Raw genomic sequence first — 25,869 nt, 5'->3', positions numbered from 1 at the left:
GATGACAAGAGTACTGACTTACAGCTGCAGTCCATTGTTTGCCAGGAGCTAATTTATATATGACTCTTTTTAGGACTTTGAAGTTTATTGCTGTAAGACTGAATCAAAGAACTGTTTAGGGACCATGGAACAATTGCATATTAACTTTATGTTGTATATAGACATAGATGTATAAATAGATTAATAGGGTGGGGGGGGCAAGATTGGGTAGGAGAGAACTAACAACTAGGGCATCAGAAAAATATGTGGGTAGGAAGAGGTGATGCTTATGCAAAACCTTGGAAGAAAATAGATATTCTAATAGGCAGAGATGAGAAGGAAATCTATTCCAAGCCACAGATGACTTATTTCCCTGGCTTGCTTGGCTTTGGTGTATCATTTTCTCTGGGAAAAAAAAAATGAATGGTGTGGCCTTTTTCTTTCCCTTGCAGGTTCTCCCCAGGACATAGCAGCCGTGAGAAACCAGGCAGCTCTCCAGAACATGAGAGCTTCTCGGATGATGGCCCAGAGTGCCGGCATGATGGGAATGGGGCCTTCCCAGAACCCTGGGGCCATGCCCTCTGCAGCAACTCCATCTGAGCTTGGAATGGCTCCTTATAGCAACACCTCCACCAGCCAACCAGGAATGTACAACATGAGCGCAGGGATGAGCCAAATGCTACAGCACCCAAACCAAAGCGGCATGGGCATGACCCACAGCCAGGCCCAAGGCCCGAGGCAGCCTGCAGCCGCTCAAGGAGTTGGCATGGTGAGTGGGTTTAGCCAGAGCATGCTGGTGAATTCCAGCATCCCCCAACAGCATCAGCAGATGAAAGGACCTGTAGGTCAGGCCTTGCCCAGGCCCCAAGGCCCTCCAAGACTTCAGAGCATTATGGGAACTGTCCAACAAGGAGCACAAAACTGGCAGCAGAGGGGTCTACAGGGTATGCCTGGGAGGACTAGTGGAGATCTGGGGCCGTTCAACAATGGCACCGCTTACTCTATGCAGGCTGGACAGCCCAGACTGACCAAGCAACATTTCCCACAGGGAATGAGCCAGTCAGTTGTAGACACCACAGGCACCGTGAGAGCTCTCAACCCAACAACCATGGGTCGGCAGATGATGTCGTCCCTCCCTGGGCAACAGGGAAACAACCAGGCAAGGCAGATGGTTATGCCTGGCATGGGCCAGGGTGTGCCTGGCATGCCAGGATTTAGCCAGCCTCCAACCCAGCCGCCGATGCAAAGTGGCAACTTTGCCCCAAGCAGCCAGGGCCAGGCTTATGAGCGGAATCCATCCCAGGATATACCTTATAATTACAGCAATGAAGGAGCTGGGGGTTCTTTCCCCAACCTAGCAGAGGGTGCCGACCTGGTGGACTCCATCATCAAAGGTGGGCCAGGGGACGAATGGATGCAAGAGCTCGATGAGTTATTCGGCAATCCCTAGTTACAGGGGGCCCTGAGAGCCAAAACTCCAGTAGTTAAAGTTTTAAAAGAAAAAAAAAGGAAACAGGATGTCATCCCATCCTTGTTTTTTATTTTTTTTTTTAATCTGTGCAAATTGAGCTGAACTGTAGCAGGCAGATGGTGGAAGTTAAAAGGTGGCAATTTCCAGCCACTATAGGCTGCATTTTGCAAAACTTTCCACATATAGCAATCTCAACTCCATGGCACATGCTACTGGGTGTGAGAGAGACAGACAAAGGGACAGGTTGGGGAAAGAATCCAGACCAGCCTGTGGCTCCACAGGACAACCCTTCCCCTGATCCCAGGGCCCCCTGTGTGGGATGAGTTGCCAGTCCCCATGAGCTGAGAAGGATTGCTATCCAAAGTCAAGGAGTCCCCTGGTCTGTCCAGCCCCAGGTCTTCTCAGGCCACCAGAAAAGACAGATCCTCAGGCCATGGGGAAGAAGACCTTCCCACCAAAGCTGCTGGGTGATTGCACAGGCCAAGCACTGGTGGATCAGAATTGTGCTGAACTCCAGATGGAAACAATTCCAGGTTTAAAGACACGCTACTGTATTGGGAGGGAGGGCCAAAAGACCAGTGATATCTTTCTTGGACGTTTCCAAGAGAACCTAGAGGCTCCACTCCCTGTCCCCATGATGAACCTCAAGAATCCTAGAGGCATTGCTGCCTGATGCTGCCCAAGGATAGCCAGGTGAGCTTGGAGGAAGAGCATAAATCAGGCAATACAAAGAGAAGAGGCCCTTGGAAGATGAGTCTATCACTGTTGTGACAAGTGGTCACAGCCACTGTTTAGTAGCTGGAAGACTTCAGAGTTTCCCAAACTACTATGGGGTCCAGTATAGTGCTTATAAATCTAGAGAGTTTTTCATATCTCTGCTTCTGACAGTGTAGCATCTAAAGAGGGGGGTGGTGGGCAGACATCCACTGGACTCTGGAGATGTCATTCAGGCCCATTTCCTACCCCCCCAATCCCTACTTTTGCTTCTACTTCTCCTGCTCCCCATCCCCAACCCTGACTCCACCCAGCTTTTTCTCACCAGTATCCCCACTGAAGCTACTTCCTTTAACTGAACCCGGTCATGGCCAAAATGAATGGCAGAAGAACTCGGCTATGCCAGATATTGGAAAGGAACCCTGGCATTTCCTGCCTCTGACCAATGGGGGGCTTCTGGTACTACCTGCCTGGACCATGGAAGTCTGTGCTATTGTTTGGCAGTACTTCCTGGCTTTGGCCCTGCAACTCTGATGTCCCTAAATGGGGATGGACCTTAAAGAGCCTAATTCTGGTCTGCTCAGGTCAGTTTACTAAGCTGTACCTGTGACCCTTTGGTTAGGGTTCAGTCATCTGGGGGAAAGTCATCCCCAACACAGTATTCTGCCAATAACGCCTCCTCCTTGGCAGGTCAAATGCAAATTTTCTGAGAGTTTAGGAGGCAGAAGTCAACTGGTATATCTGGCAAAATTTGTTTTTAGAAAGCAGGTGTGGTCTCTGAGACTTGAACTAAATACTCCCCACTGAATCATCCCAGGCATTTAATCAACCCTGCATAATTCTCCTAGTCTGACCCTATCCAAATGCACCAACAATTTATCTTAGGTGTGTTCCTTTATTTCTTGCCAATTCCCCTGCTTCCTCTCCTACCACTTCATCATGGAAACCCTGTGCACTATGAAAGGTCTAGATGGAACAAGGCAAGGAGAAAAGTTAGTAAAAGAATCTTTGGTCTTTGGTCCTGATGATGCCGGGTCAGTCCTATGCATGTGCTCTTAGCTCATCCAGAGCCAGAGCCAATGGCATGGAAACCCACAGATACCTATGGAGGAAAGAGAGGTGTAGATTGACCTAAGCTGGGAGAAATTCCAAAGGAGTTTGAGTGGAAGACCAGGGTAGGAGGAGATGAGCTGCCAAACCCTACCCTTGGCTTTCCCCCTAGAAAGGATCCAGTGCATGAATCCGCACATAGCAAGGGAGAGGATACAGGGCTATTGGTGGCACCAAATTGGTGAGAGGCTACTCTGGTTCTCCCAGAAGGCCACCGCAGGACTGGACTCAAGATCCCTGAAGGTTAAGCCACATTACTAGGGAAACGAAGAATCAAAATAGACGAAAACCAAAAAGAAAAGAAACAACAAAGTTATGAAAGGAAAGGAAGAAGAATACAAAACACACCCACCTTTTTCTGAGAGGTACAGAAAGCCAACGAATATGCTGGTGTGAGGAAGCTAGAGATGAGCAATAGAGACAGAGGCTCTATCATCTTTGAAAAGCTTCCTCAGAATACTCTGTACTGGGACCAACTAAACAAGAGGTAGATTTTAATTATTTTTTTTTTACTACGGTGCTGATGTATATGTAATGTCTAAAAAAAAAGTTATTTGTAAATATGTTTTTACAATCCTGCAAATATCACTGGGTCTACTATCTGTAAAATATATACATATGAATATATATATACTGTTTGTTTAAAATAGAGTATTTTTATTTCATTCCTTAACTCATCATCACTGCAACGGCATTACACTTCAGACTACATCCGATTACTAATTTGTACTGTATTACCCAATGGCAACTGGCTCCATTCTATTCAGATTTTTCTAGTTTTCTGTTTTTACCTTGTACATTGAGCACTGCATATTTCCTTCTGAGAACTGTACAGAACTCTGAAATGTAGAGATGAAGTGATGTTGGCAGACCACTTTTAAAGAAAAAGGCAAATAAAAGATTGTTACCTGAACCAATCCAAAGTGTCTTTTCTTGGCATAAGGACAGCTCCCATTTCTCTAGCCCCTTAATGTTTACAAAATGCTTCCCTCACAACTGCTCTTGAAGGGAAGGAGCAAAAGAATCATTCACCCCCATTTTGCAGATTGGGACCGTCAGTGAGCAAGTAAGGTGAGGTGAGTAAGGCAGTAGCAAGGGGAAACCAGCAACCAGCCCAGGTGTGCCATACTGGTTCTGCTGCTTTGGCGAGGCAACATGATATAGTGGATAGAATGCTGGACTTCGAGTCAGGAAGACCTGGGTTCAAATCCCACATCTGACATTCAGTAGCTGTATGCCCTAGACAATTCACTTAACTGTCTCAGTTTTTCCTCATCTATAAAATGAGGAGGTTGGATTAGGTGATTTCAAAGGTGCCTCTTAGCCCTAAATCTATGGTCCATTGATATCAACAGATAGAAAAGAAAGGCCCCAGCAATTGGATGGAAAGTATATAGGAAGACATGCAAAAAGTCCTACAGTGGAGGTATGGGGGGAGGACACCTAGGTGGCACAGTTGATAAAGTACTGGCCCTGGATTCAAGAGGATCTGAGTTCAAATCCGGCCTCAGACACTTGACACTTACTAGCTGTGTGACCCTGGGCAAGTCACTTAACCCTTGTTGCCGCGCCCCCCCCAAAAAAAAAGTCCCATAGGGTAAGAAGGCTTTTCTGGAGACTTTCACTGGTAAAGTCCTAGAGCTACATAAGTATTTCTAGATGAGGAAACCCAGACTTGGGATAGTGATATGACTCCTCTAACACCAAAATGGATCAATAGATAGAGAGAGAGAGAGAGAGAGAGAGATGGATAGATAGATGGATAGATAGATGGATGGATGGATAGATAGATCGATCGATCGATAGATGATAGATAGGTAGATAGATAGATGATAGATCGATAGATAGATAGGTAGTTTGATAGGTAGGTAGGTAAGTAGATAGATAGATAGATAGATAGATAGATAGATAGATAGATAGATAGATAGATAGATAGATAGATAGATAACACCTAATAAGTGTTAGAGCCACTTTCACTTGGGATTCCAATTTTCCAAGTTGGAAAGCAGAGATCTTACCCTCAGTCTCAGTAGGCTTTGACTTGGGAGCCACATGATTTAACTAGGTCCATGACTCTCTTCTCAAAAGTCACTGGAGATGATGGTTGGACTCTCTCCAATCTTTTTTGGATCATTATTTAAGTGTTTACCAGATAAACCATGGTTCCCAAACCTTGTAATTCTAGTACAAAGTTTTACATTTTAAAATTTGCTGCAGCACTCCCTAAAGGGACCACCATTATTGGGGGCAATGAGGGAAAAGGGGAATGTAGCCAAAACAGGAAGACTCACACTTAAAGTAAGTTGCATGAAGCACATCCATAGTTGAAGAGGGGGACACTGTCCTCTAAGGCAAAGGCAGATACCCTGGGACAACATCTACAAAGGGCTACTAGTACTGTGGAGGGACTTACTCACCTCAGCCCACCATTTCATAACTTCCTATGTTAACTGTTCTTACAAACTAGGTGATAGCATCTTCTAAACCTGCTGCTTTGGAAGAAAGCTCCTGTTACCCCACCCCAGTTATGGCTCTGGAAGTATCCTTTAGAAAGAATGCATTTGGCCTTTGTCTCTCTGTCTCTATCTCTCTCTCTGTCTCTGTCTCTGTCTCTCTCTGTCTCTCACACACACACATGTTGGGAAATGCAGCTGTAGAGGACATTAAGTTGGGCATGCTCTCTGTCACACAGGCTAAATCACCTAAATGAGACAAGAGGGAATGGAAAAATTAAATCAATTCAAAGCAAAAATGGCTGACAGTACCAGCCAAAAATCTGGAGCTCTGGGAAATCTTAGAGTCCCCCCCCCCCACTTCCCCATTAAATTATAGACATGTCCTACCAAAATCTGCTTTGCTCCAAATGCTTCTATTAATCAAATTAATACATATTTGGTCAAAAATAACATTGTTATATGCTGGGCAAATAGAGTACTTTTGCTCCTCAAAGAGATTTCCCATATGCTATCTTATTTGTCTTCAGAGAATCCCAGGGAAATATATTTAAACCGGCACGTCTGTTTTCATGGGGCATCTGCCTCTGTGTGAAGGAGGCACTTCATTTGTCAACAGGCCAACTGTTATTTTAAATGATCATGACAAAGTTTTTCTGCTCTGCTATGTCGTATGTTGTGGGCCACTAGCAAGAGTGCACCAACTCTTTACAAAGGATGCTGGGAAAGGTTCTCTCAGCTGGACCCTGGGAAAGGGCAGTGAGAAACCAGGGGCCTGTAACTACACCAAATGCCCCTTTACTAAGCCCCAAACCAGCAGGCCTATGAATGGGGCCCTAGAGGCCAGTACTGGACCCTCTGCCCTCTTTTATGCCTCCGATGCTGCCTTCTAGCCTTTTTAAAAATCTCTTTTCATAGCTCAAATGTCAGGCTTGGTCGGTGGCACTGTATAGTTGCCAAGCCAGGAATGTCATTCTCCTCTTCTCCTTTGGACAGAAGAGATCATAGAAGCCACTACATATTGAATCTCTGCACTTCCCCTCCCCATGTTCTGTGCTGGAGAAGGGCTCTATCACAGAGTTCCAGAGCCACACCAAAGGGTCCAGACACACATCAACATAATCATAGAAGACCTGCTCTGAAACCTGGGTCATGTTCAGTTGGGACAATGGATTTTTCATTTAGGAAAAAAAAAATAAAAACAAACCTGGAGGAAAAAAGAACAACTCATGTTTTTGATTCTTGCACTTTTTTAACTTTGTCAATGACCCAAACAAATGATATTTATGTATCCTTTGCAGAAATATATTAATTCTTAATAAAGAAATACCATACACTTTCAAGTAAGGAGTTCTATAGTCCTAAAAATAAAATGAAGCTGACTCTTTAAAGCATACCAATTAGAGGAACATGGATTCATAAAATCAAGATGTTCACTGGTTCTCCATTGCTCACTAAATAAAGTTGTTATAAATTCTGATTCAGGAATTTAAGGCTCTTCAACAATATGGCTGCAGCCTCCCAGTTCCATCTTCTCCAAATCCCACCGTGGTCTAGTGGTGAGAAAACCAACCTCTCAGTCAGGAACACTGTGGTGCAAGTCTTGACCCCTGATAAATGTTAGCTCAGGGACATGGACAACATGCTTAACTTCTAAACCCCTCAGTGCCCTAGGTCAGAGGCATCAAACTTCTTCACAATAACCCTGGGAGTTAAATTCTGTCTCCCTAATTTACAGAGAAAGGAACTGAGGCTCAGAGAGATTAAGTGACCTCAAGGTCACAAAGTGAGATTAAAGAGCCCTGTCTTTCCTGACACCAAATCCAACACCCTTTCCCCTGCTTCCCCAAATTTTGCTAATAACAGACTCATCTGAATAGAAGAGAAAGCATTTACTAGTGCCTACTATGTTAGCTTAATAATAATAATAATAGCACCCACTGTACTATAATATCTCATTTTATCATTTAAACAGCCCTATGAATGCTATTACTATCCCCAATTTACAGGTGAATAAACTGAGACAGAGGCTAAATGACTTACCTAGGGTCACAACTAGTAGGTGTCTCAGGCCAGATTTGAATTCAGGTCTTCCTAATTGTAGGCCCAGCACTCTATCTGTCCACTTCACCACCTAGTTGTCCCTGAGAGAATTTGTATCCTTTGATTTGATATTCTGTAAATACTATTTAGTGGCTTATAAATTTCCATTTCTTTCACAAATTTTCTCCAACCCCTCTATACCATTTTGCACCAACTAAAAAGAGAAGCTATAATGACATCTCAAAAACCACTGAGAATTGGAAGGGACCTTAGACATGATGTGATCCAAATCCTTCATTTTGCAATTGAAGGAAACTGAGACACAGAGAGGGGATATTACTTGCCCTGACTCACACAGGTAGTATGTGGAAGAACCAAGATTTGAACCCAGGTCTTTTGAGTGGAAATCTGGAGCTCTGTCCATTGTACCGGGTCCACACTGAATTCAAAGCCACTCACTCTTCCAAATATACAGGAGAAATCTGACAGTGGACTGCTTTTCATCCATTCAGTTCTGATGTTTAAAGGTGATTTATGGGGCAGCTAGGTGGCGCAGTGGATAGAGCACTGGCCCTGGATTCAGGAGAACCTGAGTTCAAATCCAGCCTCAGACACTTGACACTTACTAGCTGTGTGACCCTGGGCAATTCACTTAACCCCAATTGCCTCACCAAAACAAACAAACAAAAAAAAAAACTTGATTTATGTGTATGACACCTTCCAGCTAAAGATCACTTAGGCAGGTAAAGTGCTATTCCCATTTCACAGATGGACAAAGTGAAAGAAGAAAAGTCACTCAAGGTTAGATAGTAACATCGACATTGCACTCATTTACCTCAGTTCACCAGCCTACCAGTGGGGCATTGACCAGGATCTTCCCTTGTTGGGAATCTGGGCTTGCTTTCCCTTTGTTGGAGGCAGAGGTAATGTTCCCTGTATTCAATTCTTCAGATGCATATTGGGAAGGGAGGGGCTACTTCCTTTCTTTTTTTAGCTAAAGCATACTTTTCTCAGCCAAGTTTGTTTTGTGCTATTAGGGGATGACTCTTTGCCCTGGCTATTCTGGAATGTCTACTTAATCTCCCTCATGTGCTAGTCATCTGTGCCTTTCCACTCACTACTAATGAAAGGGGCTTAACTGCCCAGTTCTATATGTCAGGAACTTTCCTTCAGGAAGAGAAATACACACACACACACACACACACACACACACACACACACACACACACACACACACCATGATAACAGAAGGATCTACTAACTAGCAAAGTTATTTAAGCTGATTCTCCCCAAAGCAATCATGTGCTCCTCCAGCAGCAATTTCTTTGTAAAAAAAAAACAAAACAAAAACAAGGTAATTTTTTTCAGGATTTTTAGCTCCATCATACAAGGACAAATTATAGTTCAGAGAAAATTAAGCAAGTAATAAGTTGTGGAAAGGGAACATTTTTCCAAAGTTATCTCAAGAAAACATCTGGAGACAAACTCTGGGTCTCAGTTTCTTCACGCTGTAAAAGGAGGGAGTTCAGCTGGATGATTTCTCAGCATTATTATTCTATGCTTCAATTCAAACTTGGGAATTTTGATTTCATGTATTTTAGTCTGTGTCCTAGGGTGGAAAAACAACCCAAAATTATTAAAAAGGGAGGGAAAAGGTCTAGAACAGGTGACGAAACATCTTGAAAATGTTGAAGCCTACGTATTCATCCAGAAAGTTGTTGGCAATTCCCAGTGTAGCCTGGATGAACAGCAAAAACAAAACTCCCAGACTCATCCGGAAGCCCATTAACCTGTTTATAAGGAGAAAGAGGAGAGAGGGAGAGAAATGATAAATACAATGATTAAGAACCATAACTAAGGTTGAACCACCAAGGCTTCATCCAGGGTGCCAAATTTAGAGAGTACTGAAAGCATTTGCAGTTCTTCCAAAGAAGAAGCAAAACAACTGGTATCTAGTTAGCAATGAGTTTGAATACTAAGGTACCTGATATAACCTGCTTCCTTCTTATGGCTGCACCCCAGATGAGCTTCCTCCACTCCCCCACCCCCACATCTGAGCCCCATAGTTCAATTTTCCTCTATTCTGAATGGCAGCCTCCCCAAGAGTACCCATGGTATCAGAGGGTCTCTTCACAGGGGAGTAAGGGTCACTGCTCGAGGATACATTTCATGTTGTTTGCCCTGGGCCCAGTTTCTATTACCCCAGGTATAGAAATTCCTAGGTCTAGCTCTGTAGTATAGAAACTAGCTGACAGATATAGCTACAGGTCATGTCAGAAGCCCAGACTGATTCATTGTGGAAAATGCCACCACTTTTATGTTCTTGAAGTCTTAAAACTTATTTTGCTCTATAGGTTGAAGAGGAAACCTATCTGCAAAGGTTAATTGGTTACTTAAGGCATCCAAAGAATTATCATGACCTATGTATGATTATTGGCAACTGTTGGAAGACCACAAGGGATTTTTGCTGGGTTTAGAAGTACAGCCGGTTGGATAGAGCACTGGCCCTGGAGTCAGGAGTACCTGAGTTCAAATCCAGCTTCAGACACTTAACACTTACTAGCTGTGTGACCCTGGATAAGTCACTTAACCCCAATTGCCTCACTAAAAAAAAAAAAGTACAGCCAGCTAAAAAGTGAGAGGAGTTCAATATGTGTGCTCGATGCCTCCTCCCAAATCTTCTTGATTTGTTCATATGCTTTTCTACCCCAATCCTAGCAGGGCAAGTCAACAAGACAATAGTATATGACCTGGCAAGACAATCTTGTTTCACATAGGAGAAATTCATTTGTACCATTGAATAATGTTAGCCAAGTTGGAGCCTGTAACCCACCACTGAAGGTGTTTTTCACTGCCTAACAACAGGATACTGGCCCAACCCCTTCTGGGAAGCTTTCTGCTACTACTCACAAGGCTACTACCCTCTTACCTTTCTTGAACCGCCTCTGAATATCCAACAAAGTAGTGGTGACGAGCATATATGTATGCCAGGCCCAGAAGGGCAGCTAAGCCTGAGAGAAAATATCAAAAGGGAGAAAAGGTTATGACAGTTTTGAAATTGGGTATAGTTTTATACTCATCAATCTTCCAAAATAATTCACATCCTAGTAAATATCCTTCCTTCCTTTTCTCTTCCTTCCTTCTTCCTTTCCTTCCTTCTTTCCTTTCTTTTTTCCTCTTCCTTCTTTCCTTCCTTACTGTTAACCTCATATTTGTTTCTTTTCATTATTATAAGCATTTACTTTCTCACCCTCCCACTGCCCTCCCATTGAACAGCTGAACAATTTTTTAAAAGAAAAAAAATCCTCAAAACACATATTCATCAACTAGCAAAACAAATCCCCACATTGGTCACGTCCAAAAATATGTCTCATTCTGCGGTTTAAGTTGGATGGCCTCAATTTCCCAGCAACTCATTAACCATGAGGATTTCCAGAGCACTTTGGCTAACTGAATTTTGGATTCTGCATCTGTTGACCCTTGACCTTCAAAGTAAAGGGGGGGAAATTGCCCACAATTCTATCAACCTGAAAGGTGTTAGAAAGGGAAAAAATGGAGGGCAGCTAGGTAGCGCAGTAGATTAAGCACTGGCCCTGGATTCAGGAGGACCTGAGTTCAAATCTGGCCTCAGACACTTGACACTTACTAGCTGTGTGACCCTGGGCAAGTCACTTAACCCTCATTGCCCCACAAAAAAAAAAAAAAAGAAAGAAAGAAATGAGTCTAGTTAAAACTGAAGGACTGGAAATACAGGAAACTTGATGTCAACTTGGAAAATTTGTGATCAATCAACAAACATGAATTTTTTGAGCACCAGCTCTGAGCTAGGCATCATACAAGGCACTGGCACTTGGGATATAAGTTCAAAGAATGGAACGCTCCCTAGTCAAAAAATGCTTACATCCTAATGGAGGACACAAGGAGTAGAGACATGTGTGAGTCAGAATAGGCCACCATCACAGGATAAAATTGAGCTGAAGAAGAAACATCCTAATTCTCATTGCCGACAAATATTTGTTCCTATTTCTTCTGGTTGTCATTATTCAGGAATTCTATTTTGTCAGATGAGATGATTTCTTTTCATTTAAGTCTCCAGGGTCAACAGAGTGAGATTTAAGGGAGTGTTTTTCTATGAAATTAATCTCATGTAAAGCTCATCAGTTGTGAGGGAAGTCATGTATAATAAATGACACTTACAGAATGCTCTGAGATCTGCAAAGTGTTCATATATATATATATATATATATATATATATATATATATATATATATTCCCAACTGATCTGCTCATGAGGTAAATGTTAGGTGGTACCATGGATAGAGCATCACTCTAATCAAAGACAACTCACAAAATGAAGCTGAAAAACAGGGCAGGAGGAAAGTAGTCCCAAGAGTTAGGAGCTGTTCAGTGTTAGAGACAAACATGGCTGGATTGGGCACTACCTCGGTTGGAGGGTGAGTACATACAAAATTACACAAAGTAATTTTCAGAAGAAGAGAATAGTAACAACTGGTGCAGCTCCAGAAAGGCTTAGGATAGGAAGTGGCACCTAAGCTGTGCCCAGAAGTAAGCTAGAGATGGCAAGTGACAAAGGACAGAGCTTTACAGATGTGGTACAGTGGTGACCTTCCTTGGGGCATCTCAGAAACCAAAGTTTCTTCTGGGAAACCCTGTCTGCCACAGCGTAAGCAAGGCAAACACAGTCAGAGAGGGTTGGCCAGATGTGCTGCTTCCCTGGGAACACCTGGCTTACTTTTAGGCAGACTTAGCACCTGATCTGGTTAACAGTGACACAGGCTGACAGTCAGCTCAGGCAAAACCTCCATGCTAGAGGAAATAATTCACCTTTGTTTTGGATAGTTTTGGAGGCTGCATTTAGGACTGACCTGTGATTGATCCTTTGTTGTTGTTGTTCAGTTGTTCCATTTGTGTCTGACTCTTTGTGACCCCATTTGGAGATTTTCTTGCCAAAGATACTGGAGTAGTTTGTCATTTCCTTCTCCAGCTCATTTTGAGGCAAACAGAGTTATTAAGTGACTTGCCCAGGGTTACACAGCTTTACATGGCTGAGGCTAGATTTGAACTCAGGAAGAGGAGTCTTCTTGATTCTAAGCCCATGACTCTATTTACTGCACTGCCTGGCTGCTGTTCTAGCACATAGCGAGTCCTTTGCTTTAGCTAATCTAATCTGTGTACATGTTGCATCTTCCAAAAAGAATGTAAACTCTTGGGTCCAGAGACCTTTTCCTTCTGCCTAGCACAAATAAATGTTGAGTTAAGCTAAATCAAGAACATATATGAAAAGAAGTAACACACAAAGCACCCGCAGCCCACCCCCTGTTTCAGAGACCTCGGTGTTCTAGATACAATTCCAGATGCTCATCATCTAACCTGAACGTCTAAGAGAACAATCTGTCACCAGTGAAATCCGCCCTTGCAGTTCAGACAAACTGGAGCAAATTCTCGCTATCTTGTGGCACATAGAAGCAGGAGAAAATTTTTCCTCATTTTGTTGGAAGTCATTTTAATGATTTCCAGGGGTTGAAAATGAATAACTGTATGATGATTCCAAAAGGTTATAAAATACCACGGCCATCATTTAGGCAGAAATATCACTATACTTTTAATTTACCTTGGTGGAAGAACCATCCAGCCATCCAGAGGGTGACCAGGAATAGGGGGAAAAATTCCACACTGTTTTGTCTGCAAAGGAAAAAAACTGCAGGTTATTTGAGAGTCGACCAGAGGGCACAGGGAAAATGGCTCCTTCTGCACATAAATGTCCAGTTTGTCCCTGTAAAACTAATGGGAGTAGGGGTAGCTAGGTGGCACAGTGGATAAAGCACCGGCCCTAGATTCAGGAGGACCTGAGTTCAAATCCAACCTCAGACACTTGACACTTACTAGTTATGTGACCCTGGGCAAGTCACTTAACCCTCATTGCCCCACAAAAAACCAATAAAAAATAAATAAATGAAACTAACAGGAGTGATGAAACAAAGGAGGAATCTTTATCCTGCATCTAAGAAATGCCTGAGCCATTCCAGGAGAGAATTCCAGGATGTTTTACAGAAAGCATTCACCTTTTCCTGCTAAGGTCCTTGTCTGAAGTTTCAGTATGGCATGGAGTAGATGCTTGGTTCTCAAAAGCTATGCCTGCAGAGTATGGGTTCTGGCAAACTTAAGCAAGTGGAATAGGCCTAGAATGCAGACCTATTGACTGCCTACAGCTGTGTTATCTTAGAAGAGAAATAGCCCAGCTAAATTCAGAGAAGATCACCACCAAAAAATTAGCTGCCCACTAATGGCTTGGATCATGATAATCCAGAAAACTGTCACAGCAAGATAGAGAGGTTGTAATCTGTGTTCATGGAGAAAGACCTGAGTGGGACCCAAGAGACCATCCCGATCATGGGTTCGCAAACTCTTTTGTGCCATGGACCTGGGCAGTCTGGTGAAGTCTGGGATCTCCTTCTCATAATAATGTGTTTGCATAAAATACAAAGGATTACAAAGGAAACCAAATATATTAACATAGAATTATCAACAAAGTAACCTTCCTACTGCACAACTCTGATCATTTTGCTCCCACAACTCTGAGAAGTAGGTACTGTTATTATCTCCATTTTACAGCTAAAGAAACAGAAACAAATAGGTTTAGCGACTGGCCCCAAGTCACACAACTAGTGAGTACCTGGGGTAGGATTTGAACTCAGTTGCCACCTACCTGCCTCTAGGCAGCTCTCCACAGAAATCTTCAATGATTCCTGATAGCCTAGGAAAGTAGTTCTCAATGTTTTGTTGTTTTATAATCCCCGCTCAAACAAACCCCTCAAAGTATTGTGAACCCCCAAGGTAATTTAATGTACTACCCATAATATTCTTTATAATTATTTATTGCTTAAGATGTAATTAAGATGCAGCTAGGTGGCGCAGTGGATAGATCACCGGCCCTGGAATCAGGAGTACTTGAGTTCAAATCCAGCCTCAGACACTTAACACTTACTAGCTCTGTGACCCTGGGCAAGTTACTTAACCCCAAGTGCCTCACAAAAAAAAAAAAAAAAAAAAAAAAAAAAAAAAAAAAAAAAAAAGATGTAATTAAAGAATTTTAGTAAGGTCAGGATAGAGCACCCACCCTGGAGTCAGAAGGACCTAAATTCAAATCTGACCTCAGACATTTATTAGCTGTGTGATCCTAAGCAAATCACTTAACCCTTATTGCCCCCCAAAAAAGAAGAGAGGAGGAAAGGAGGAGGAAAGGAGGAGGAGGAGGAGAAGGAGGAGGAGAAGACTTTTAGTAAAACCCCTTGAATGATTTTTGTAAACCTTCAAGGGGGTTGAGAACCATTAAATGGGAACCAATGTCCTAAAAATTAAAGTCTCAACTTTCTGGACTAATATTCAAAACCCTCCACTTTCTGGAACCAACCCATTTTTTCCAATCTTATCTCACCAGCACCCTCTCTTAGCTCCAGCCTAATTGTATTACATGGCCTGTGATTCTCTCTCTCTCTCTCTCTCTCTCTCTCTCTCTCTCTCTCTCTCTCTCTCTCTCTCTCTCTCTCTCTTTCTCTCTCTCTCTCTCACACACACACACACACACACACACCCCATGTCTCTTCCATCTATACCTGTTGACACTTCTCTACCCTTCTAGACCAATACAAATGCCACCTCCTCCACAAAGCCTTTCTCAAGTTCGCCACATCAGAAGCATCTTTCCTTCCCTTCTTCATATCTTTCATACCATTTAGGCTCATAGAATCACTGGATTTAGAGCTGGGAGATCCTTTAAACAGCATCTAGTCCAACATCCCTCCCCATTTTACAAATGAGAAAACTGAGGTCCAGAAATATGAATGATTTGCCCAAGGTCACAGAAGTAGCAGATGTGAAATTCAAAGCCAGGTCTCCTAACTTCCTGTCTAGTGCTCTTTATGCCCCTCTTATATGCATATAATACATAATCTATTTTGTATCCCAGTTGGGGCTTTGGGCGGGGTATATCTAATTTATCTCTTCTGCTTTGCTGGGAGCATAGCACTTTGTAAACTGTAGAGTGCTATATAAATATGTTATGTTTTTATTTCAATATTTTAAACTTCATTTAAGCTCACATTTGAAGGTTTTGTGTAATAGAACAGAAAAAGCATTGACCCCAGAGTCGAGACACAACTGGATTCAAATCCTGCTTCCAAAGCTTATTAGAAATGTACCCACGGGTAAGTCACTTAACCTCTGATTCTCAGTTTTCTCAAATGTCTAAAGGACATAACAATAGCCCCTACATCACAGGGTTCTAAAAAAATCAACTGAAATAATGTAGAGAAAGCAATTTTGAACCTTAAATATACACAAATATGTATATATACATATATGTATACATACACGTATATGTGTATATAAATGTCAGCTATTTTCGTCTTCATTTATCCCCAGTAAAATGTAAGCTCCCTGAGGGCAGGACTGTTTCCTTCATTTGTCTTTGAATCTTCAGGGCTTATCACAGAGTTTTACACATAGCAGGCACTAAATAAATATATCTGCTGGATTTAAATGAATTGGTATCTCCCCATCACCCGGCATGGTGCTTTACACTTAACTGGCATAAATGTTTGTTGAATTGAACTGAATTTTCAGGAACCCAAGAGAGAATTCTATTCTTTTCATTCAAGAACATTCAAACTAAAACTGGTACTTCCTTTCTCTTTTACTTTTATATATACTAAATATAGATCTAGTACGCTTCACCTGAGATATTCAAAATATTTAATAAACCAATAATAACAACCCAATAAACTCTCATTATTAATGCCTTATCAGATCACAGCTCTTGCTTTGCTAAATGCAAACTCTTGTTTACTCTTACCATCTGCCTCCTCCTATGTTCACATGCACACTACTGGACACTGCTGAAGGAAGTCATCCAGTTGTGGTACCTGGGTCCACCACTAATTGATATTATCTCACCTCACCTGGGCCCCCTTTGCTCATAGCAATCCTTTTATGCTTCCTTGACTGACTCTCTATTACGTGGCCTGAAGCAGCTATTTCAAACCTTCTTTTTTTCTCCCCTCAAGCTTCTATCATCATTCTTCATCACTCCTTCTCAAAAGAGTCCCTTGTCTCCTACATTACTGAGAAAATAGAGCTCATCTGCCAAGGACTCTTTATTCCCCCCAATTCTGCACTTCAAAACATTCTCCTCCTCCCACATTTGCTCATTCTTTCTCCTTTGCTCTAATCTCTAAGGAAGAGGTGGCCTTTCTAGTTTCCAAGACCAACCCCTTCAAGAGCTTACCTCTTTGACCATTCTCCCCCCCCCCTCTCTCTCTCTCTCTCTTTCCCTCCCTCCCTCCATTCTTTTCTCTTTCCCTCCCTCCTTCCCTCCATTCTTCTTTCTCTCTCTCTTTCTCTCCCTCCTTCCATTCTTCTCTCTCTCTCTTTCTCTTTCTCTCTCTCTTACACACACACACACACACACACACACTCTTTCAATGATTTCTTACCTCTCTGACTGATTCCTTTCCATTGCCTACAAATATATCTAGGTCTGCCAACTTAATTCAATAAAGTTCAATTTTTAAAAAAATACCTACTATGTTCAAGGCACTGTGCTAGGTGCTTTGGATCCAAGGACACAAATTAAATAACCCCTGCCTTCAAGGAGCTTACATTCTACTGAGGGGATATAATTTATACAAATATATGCTAATATAAATATTCTTCACTTAATTAAATATAAAGGAATATAAGCTCAGGACATTTTTTCTAGCTGACTCCCATGCCTAGAAGGCTCTCCTCCCTCCTCTCTGACTACTGACCTACCTCTCTGGCTTCCTTTAAGTCCCACCATTTACAGGAAGCCTTCCTTAACCCTTCTTAATTCCAGTGTCTTACCTCTCTTAATTATTCCCCATTTATCCTGTATATAGCTTGCTTTGTGTGTATTTGTTCACATGTTGTCTCCCCCATTAGATTGTAAGCTCCCTGAAGGCAAGGACTGCCTTTTGTTTCTTTTTGTATCCCAAGAATTTAGCACAGTGCCTGGCATATATAAAGAACTTAATAAATTTTTATTGATTGATTGATAAATAGATATTCTAAATAAATAATATAAATAAACATAAATACAAAATAATTACAAGAAGACAATAATGCTAGTAACTGGGTGAGGGAAGAGAGACTTCTCAATAGAGACTTCCTCTAACCCCAGGGGCTCTTTCTCAGTCTTCATCCTCCTTCGCCTCTCTACACTATATGAATTTGTAGACCACCCCCTCTTCCTATTTGTTCTCTTTTCTCAGCTTTGTTGACACTCTTCTCTCATTTCTCCAATCTGGTTGAGTGCTCGTCTTTAATCCACTTTATTGGATCATCATTCATCTCCCACCCCCTACATGTGGGCCCTCTTTTCTCTGTACTCCCATCAGTTACCATGGGTTCAATTATGATCTCTATACAAATGATTCCCCAATCTAATTTATCTCCTAGATTCTAGTCCTGTATCATCAACACTTGTTGGACATCTCTACCTCGGTGCCCCATTAGCATCTCAAATTCAACATATCCAAAATGAAGATTCATTATCTTCTCTACTAAAACTACTCCTGTTTCAGAGTTTCCTATGTCTGGTAAGGCTAACCTTCTCGTCACCCATGTTCACAATCCCAAAGTCCTCCTTGAATCTCCCCTTTCCCTCACCCTTCTCCCCACTTTATTCAAGGATTTGTCAAGTTTCATTGATTCTCCCTCTTTAACATTTCTTGAATCCATCCCTTCTCTCTCAATTCCTATGCTCACTACACTTGTTCAGGCCCTTAAGCCTCATCCTCTCCTAATGACACTGGTGCCCAAGTGTCCAATCTTTCCCTTCCAATCTTTTCCACACAATTGTCAGAACAAACTCCTAAGTCTAAGCATGTAACACACCTGCTCAAAAGTCTTCTGTGGGCCCCTGTTTATTTGCCTCTAGGATCAAATATACATTCCTCAGCCTGGCATTTAAAGCTTTCCTCAGTGTGGACCCAGATTACTTTTCCAGACTTATTTTGTTATTCTACATTCTAGCATTACCAGCCAACAAACTCTTACTCAAATTTGGCTTTATATTTCCTGTGCCCTTACTATTGCACACACTGCCTCTCTGCCTGGGGCACTTTGGGGGGGGCAGGCAATGGGGGTTAAGTGACTTGCCCAGGGTCACACAGATAGTAAGTGTCAAGTGTCTGGGGCCATATTTGAACTCAGGTCCTCCTGAATCCAGGGCCAGTGCTTTATCCACTGCGTCACCTAGCTGCCCCCATGGTGCACATCCTTTTCTCCCCTTTGCCTTTCTAGTCATTTTCAGTCATGTCTGACTCTTTGTAACCCTTTTTGGGGTTTTCTTGACAAAGATATTGGAGTTGTTTGCCATTTCCTTTTCCAGCTCATTTTACAGATGAGGAAACTGAGGCAATCAGGGTTAAATGATTTTCCCAGGGTCACACATCTAGTAAGTGTCTGAGACCAAATTTTAACTCAGATTTTCCTGACTCTAAGCCTGATGCTTTATTCACTACACCACCTAGCTGCTCTTCGACTTTCCAAATCCTTTATTGAAGGATCAGGTAAGATTGTTGTTGTCATTGTTTGTCCTTCATTCTCAAACAGGACCAATGACATCAGAAGGGTAATGTCTTGACTTGCAAGTGAATTGGATTTAAGTGAGGCAGAGCTGTGCAAAGTACCTCCCCTATGAAGCCTACCCCGACTCCCCATCCCCCAGGTTCAGTGTTTGGCTCTTTTCCCTCAATTACTATGTTCTTATTTGTGTGTACAAATCATCCATAAATGCCCTGATACCCTTGAAATGTCTAAAAAAATCAGGAATCCCTTCAGCAAGCTGGACGTCCAGTATCAAACTCCAGAACACCAGCAAGTTTCAATTGGTATCATCAGAGGGGACTATGTACATATCATATACTGCCAGGAAAATCACAACTCTTCAAGAAGGGCTATTTATTTTTTTGCTTCAGATCCCTGATGCCTAACAGAACTTTGCACCTAGTAGACACGACATACATTGGATGAGGTCAAGCTGATGTTTAAAAATTTATCTTCACCAAATACTTTTCTGAGAAAATAAATTGACGTTTTTCATACTCATGTAACAGAAGAGGAAACTGAGCCCTGAGAGTACAAGTTGCCAGGTACTCTCCCCCGCCCCCCATCCCTGCAGTGTATCAATGAGAGAAAAAAAAAAAGAATAGCACTCTAGTCTCCTGGCTCCTGGTGCCCTGTCCTAACATCAGTTCAAATTGTCTCTATTCATAGAATGTGCTGGAAGGTTTGATGCTATTTTAAGTAAGAGGGAAGAATTCTTTAGAAACTATAATTAATTCATTGGCACCTAGCAAAGGAAAAAGATGAATTAGATTTACCCTCCCTCCCCCTCCGTTGACTTAGTTGGCTGAACCCTTTACTGACAATATCCTAACCAGAGAGAACAGTAATGTCATTCTTAATGAGACCTTGAGTAGATATGCATACTTTCTGCAGGATTATGAATGATCCCTCATCCCTTCCCTAAAGCCTGAAGCAACAGGATTGCTCTTAAGGTTATAATATAATGATCCACTAGCAGGGTCAAAGCTAGGAATCCTTATTCCCTACCATAAGCCATGCCCAGGGATAGATAAAACAAAGTATGCCCTCATCTCAGGGGAAAGGGACAGGTAATGGGTAAAGAAAAACAACAGAGGAACTCACCCCAACCTTCAGTTTTGTAGCTTCTGATTTTAACTAATTATTCTCATTAACTTAGCCATGCTGTTTCTCCACTACAGGAAGGCTGCAACAACTACCAGTATCCTCTGAATTTAGTGCCCTGTGGCCAAACTTTACCATCCCACCCTAGTTTAGGCTTTGCCCACCAATAGTTGATAGAAGATGCTCCATTACTTCTAAGGGTTAGCCTGTTCCAGGTTACCTCTAATAACTCAAATATTTTCTTTTTTTAAATAATCAAGAGCATAAAACAATAAAGCATCATTCTCCATCATTTTACAGAGAACATATGAGACGGCTAACCTAACTCAATTAGCCTGGGTCTCACCTCATATAAAAGTGCAGTCACCAATTCTATCACTTTCTTTCTTTTTGCCAGGCAATGAGGGTTAAGTGACTTGCCCAGGGTCACACAGCTAGTGTCAAGTGTTTGAGGCTGGATTTGAACTCAGGTCCTCCTGAATCCAGGGCTGGTGCTTTATCCTCTGCACCACCTAGCTGCCCCTAATTCTATCACTTTCTGAAGCTATTCAGGGTTAAAAGGATCCCTGTGGTATGGAAATGACAAATTCCAGGCTGGCTTGCATTGATAGAGACAAAGACCAATGGGAATTTTTTGCTCTAGAAGCAGTCAATTTAAATACCACCCCCTACTCCACCATCCCATCCCATTCTCCTGAGGCAACCACCAGATGATAGCGATATAGGAACTTATGACAAGCCATGGAATTTGTTACAATTCCATTTTTTTTATTTAGTCATTTCAGTCATGTCCAACTCTTCATGACCTCATTTGGTGTTTTCTTGGCAAAGACGCTGGAATGGTTCGTGATTTCCTTCTCCAGCTCATTTGACAGATGAAGAAACTGAGGCAAACAGGCTTAAATGACTTGCCTAGGATAACACAACAAGTAATAACCTGAGGCTATATTTGAACTCAGCAAAATGAGTGTTCCTGACTCCAGGTCCAATTCTCTATCTACTGCAACACTACAAGGAAACATCTCAACAAGAGTAGTCAGTCAGTAAAAGAAACAATGAGCAGCAGGGGCAGCTAGATGGTGCAGTGGATAGAGCACCGGCCCTGGAGTCAGGAGTACCTGAGTTCAAATCTGGCTTCAGACACTTAACACTTACTAGCTGTGTGACCCTGGGCAAATCATTTAATCCCAATTGCCTCACTTAAAAAAAAAAAAAAAAGAAAAGAAACGATGAGCAGGAGGAGTTCAGAGAAGCCTGGAAGGGCTTATATGAACTGATGCTGACTGAGAGGAGCAGAACCAGGAGAACATTGTACACAGTAACAGCAACATTGTGTGATGAACAATGGGGATAGACTTGGTTCTTCTCAGCAGTGCAACAATCTAAAACAGTTTCAAAGAACTCGTGATAGAAAATATTCTCAACATCCAGAAAAAAGAACTGTGAATTATGAATGCAGATTGAATGATACTGTTTCTACTTTTGGAATGGTTTTTTCCTTCTTATTTGAGGTTTTTCCTTTGTGCTCTAAGTCTTCTTTCACAAGATGACTAATGTAGAAATATGTTTGATGTGACTGCACATATACAACCTATATCAGACTGCTTTCCATCCTGGGAAGGAGGGAGGAAAAGGAGGAGGGGGGGAGAAAAGAAAAATTTGGAACAAAAAATCCAGTGTAAACAAATGTTGAAAACTATCCTTATATGTAATCTGTAACTGGAAAATAATTAAATTTTTTTAAAAAGAGTAGTCAGCCAGGGGACAGCTAGGTGGCACAGTGGATAAAGCACAGGCCCTGGATTCAGTAGAACCTGAGTTCAAATCTGGCCTCAGACACTTGACACTTACTAGCTGTGTGACCCTGGACAAGTTACTTAACTCCCATTGCCCCACAAAAAGCAAACAAACAAAAAAAGAGTAGTCAGCCAGAGAAAGAGACTAGTTTTGAAATCAGAGGACCTGAGTTCAAATCTCAGCTCTATTGTTTATTATCTATATCATCTTAGGCAAACGACTCAGCTCCTTGGGCCTCAGGTTCCTTATTTGTCAAATGAGGGTGATGGACCAAGTAATGTCAAAAGTCAGGTCTGGCTGTAAATTCCATAAACTTGTTCGGCTATCCCAGTACAAACTCCTGAGTGTATTACTTTCAATGTTCAAATAGTAACTTCTTACCCTGTGTATCTAAGTAGCCATATAAAAGAATACCCAGTGGACAGCGGCAGCAGAAACAGTAGTGTTCAGGTTAAAAGCTGGAAATGATCCTAAGGGTCACATGGACAAGCACGCCTGAAGGAACAAGTCAACGCCACCAGGTGTCTTTGGTGTTCTGCCAAGGGCAGCATTATCCAACAGAGTACAGGAACTGATAGACATGAGGTAATGAAGAATGGATGTCAGAGGGAAAATCTCCAAGTTGGTGGGAACCTCAGAAGCCATTCAGCCCAGACTGCAATTGACCAAGAATCCCCTCTACAATTATCTTGACTGGAAGGCCAGTTGACCCCAGGGCACCCCAACTCTTGCACCTTGGCAAGAAGCTATAAGAGTGGCATTTCCCACCCCCAAGACTCACAGGCCACTAAAGCCCCTGCCAAGGCAGAATGCCAGATGCTGCCACCTCCTGCCTCCCAGTGACCAGCTTCTGACATTATACCCTACCATCCCTCTCCAACTCCCCACCGGGTCCTTCTCTCACCAGCACTTCATGCCTTCTGAGAAAGCTCCTTGACTCCCAAACCCCATTCTATACTTCCTCCTATTCCTGTCCTGTCTTAAGCCTCGCCTCGCCTCTGGGGACCTTCACAGGACACAAGAACAGCTCAAATTCCACCTTCTTCAGAAGGCATTTTCTAGTCCCACCACCAGGGCTGTAGCAGGGATTCTTAACCTGGGTTCTTCTTGAAGATCTTTGGATAGGAGGGAAAATTACATCATTATCTTCACTAACCTCTAACTGAAAATTAGCATTTGCTTCCATTATGAATTTATTTACAAATAAGAATGTTGTTTTGGGAAGGGGTCCATAGACTTCACCAGACTAGAAAGGGGGTCCAAGACACAAAAAAGGTTAAGATCCCTCGAGGTAGAACCTTCCTGTTTAACATTACTTACAGCTACTAGATGCATGTCTTGTTTGGACCTATTTTCATATTGTCTCCCTTCCCCCATTAAAATGCAATCTCCTTTGGGGTACGGCCTGATTTTTCTTTCATGGTATCCCCAGCACTTAGCACAACCTCTGGCATGTTGTAAGCACTTTATAAATATTAGTCGGTTGATTAATATTAACCTAAAAGGCCTCCAGTCTTTGTTTCATGGTGTCTAATAAGAGGCACCCATTACCTGGGGCAGACAATTCCACTGGATAGCTCAGTCTTAGAGAGAATTTCTATATTTTCAGTCCAAATTTCTCTTAGTTTTCACCTTTGTAAAATGAGGGAGCTAAAATCAATGATCTCTAAAATTCCTTGAAAATCTGACTCCAAGTTCCTTCTACTCCAAATTACTGACTTGCATCTCTCCTTCCTCTGAGGCAGAAATGAGGAGGGAACGTCCACAGCATCACAGATTCTCAATTGTCAACCTCAGAAGCCACTTGGTCCAACCCATATGGGAACAGGAATCCTCCTATAATCTACCCAACAAGTGGTCATCCAAGCCTCTCCCAATGAAAAGAAATCCCCAAAGAGATGAAAAAGAGAGGCCAAAGAAATAATATAAACAAGATGGCAACAATGTAAACAGAAAGAAACATGAAGCCACCAAAAATGAACATTGTCAAGTTATAAAGAGCAAGCCTGGCCCCAGAGAAGAGAAGTGAGAAGACACTTCCCCAAACCCATTTGCAGATGTGGGGGTCACCATGTGGAAGGAATGGATATGGTGTGGAATGCTGCACATAATGCATGGGCCCCTCTCCTCCTCTGACACTGCCACCCCTCTGGGGTAGGCCCTCATCACCTCGTACCTGGACTGAGGCAACCACCTGTTGAATGGTCTCCCTGCCTCACGTCTCCCCACTCCAGCCCCTCCTTCACTCGGCTCTCAAACTAATTTTCCTAAAACACAGCCATGTTAAACCATCCCTTCCTTCATTCAATAAACTCCACTGGCTTCCCATCACCTCCAGAATCAAATAGAAAATTCTCTGTTTGGCATTCAAAACCCTTCCCAATCTGGTCCGCTCCTTCCTTTCCAGTTTTCTTATAGCTTACTTCGCCCAAAATGCATACGCATACTCTACAGGCCAATGACATGGACCTCCTTGATGTTCCTCAAACAACATACTTCATTTCTAGACTCTCACCATCTTCACTGGCTGGCCCTGGCCAGCCCTCCCTGGCTTCCTTCAAGTCCCAACTAAAATCTCTTCTTCCAAAAAGAGTCTTTCCTGTTCTCCCTGAACAACACCGCCCTTTCTCAGAAAAACCTGGACACACTTACATGAGCTGATGCAAAGTGAAATGCACTGTATACAAAATAACAGCAATATTGTAAGATGATCTGCTGCAAATGGCTTAGTTATTTTCACCAATGCAAGGATCCAAGACAACTCTGAAGGACCTATGAAAAATGCAATCACCCACAAAGAACTGATGGTACCTGAATACAGATGGAAGTATATTTTGTTGTTGCTGTTAGTTCCTTTTTCTAAAGTATTTTTGGTCTGCTATGTTTTGCATGACTACACATGTATAACATATTGAATTGCTTGAGTTCTCAAGGCGGGGATAGGGAAGAAGGATGAGAATTTGGAACACAAAGTTTTGTTTGTTTGTTTTTGGGGAGTTTTTTGGGGGGGGCAATGGGGGTTAAGTGACTTGCCCAGGGTCACACAGCTAGTAAGTGTCAAGTATCTGAGGCTGAATTTGAACTCAGGTCCTCCTGAATCCAGGGCCGGTGCTCTATCCACTGCACTACCTAGCTGCCCCCTGGAACACAAGGCTTTAAAAATCGATGTTACAATTTGTTTTTACATGGAAGATGGGAAAATTCTAGATAAAGATAATATAATAATAAAGATAAAATAAGACTATATCATATAGTATGCAAAAACAAGGCTAATCCCTTCTCTGAAGGATAGGCATTCAAATACTTGAAGACAGTTATTTTGGCATTTCCTTTCATTCAGCTTATGCCACCTCTCTCCATTACCTAGATGCTAGCCCACCCTCATCCTTTCCTCCATCGATAGCAATAGAACTAGAAAGGATGACTGACAACAGCTTAATAATATAACTAATAATAATAGCTAACATTTGTATAGCATTTTAAGGTTTGCAAAGTATTTTGCAAAAATTATCTCTCTTTGTCATCACAACAACCCTGGGAGGTAGGGGT

The 25,869-nt window shown here is 42.3% G+C and overlaps 2 protein-coding genes across 6 annotated transcripts in view; one reads left to right on the top strand and one right to left on the bottom strand.

Moving 5' to 3' along the window:
• The window catches only part of MAML3 (mastermind like transcriptional coactivator 3), a 550,166-nt gene extending 545,985 nt beyond the window's left edge, over nucleotides 1-4,181 (top strand). For all 3 annotated transcript variants that reach the window (XM_043972801.1, XM_043972799.1, XM_043972802.1), the window contains exon 5: nucleotides 432-4,181. In XM_043972801.1, the coding sequence (XP_043828736.1) occupies nucleotides 432-1,429 (998 nt within the window). In that variant the 3' untranslated portion in view covers nucleotides 1,430-4,181. The remainder of the gene's footprint in view (nucleotides 1-431) is intronic.
• Nucleotides 4,182-9,128: 4,947 nt separating this feature from the next.
• The window catches only part of MGST2 (microsomal glutathione S-transferase 2), a 35,531-nt gene continuing 18,790 nt past the window's right edge, over nucleotides 9,129-25,869 (bottom strand). The window contains exons 3-6 of one of the 3 annotated variants that reach the window (XM_043971979.1): nucleotides 13,403-13,473; nucleotides 10,700-10,781; nucleotides 9,470-9,560; nucleotides 9,250-9,379 (exon numbers count right to left, since the gene is read on the bottom strand). In XM_043971979.1, coding sequence (XP_043827914.1) covers nucleotides 9,368-9,379; nucleotides 9,470-9,560; nucleotides 10,700-10,781; nucleotides 13,403-13,473 — 256 coding nt within the window. In that variant the 3' untranslated portion in view covers nucleotides 9,250-9,367. Of the gene's footprint in view, nucleotides 9,561-10,699; nucleotides 10,782-13,402; nucleotides 13,474-25,869 lie in introns of all 3 variants that reach the window. The other 2 variants (XM_043971978.1, XM_043971977.1) reach the window with 2 other exon arrangements.

Source organism: Dromiciops gliroides, chromosome 6, assembly GCF_019393635.1.
Source record: "Dromiciops gliroides isolate mDroGli1 chromosome 6, mDroGli1.pri, whole genome shotgun sequence".
Lineage (NCBI taxonomy): Eukaryota > Metazoa > Chordata > Mammalia > Microbiotheria > Microbiotheriidae > Dromiciops > Dromiciops gliroides.
This window is presented reverse-complemented; position numbering and strand designations above follow the sequence as displayed.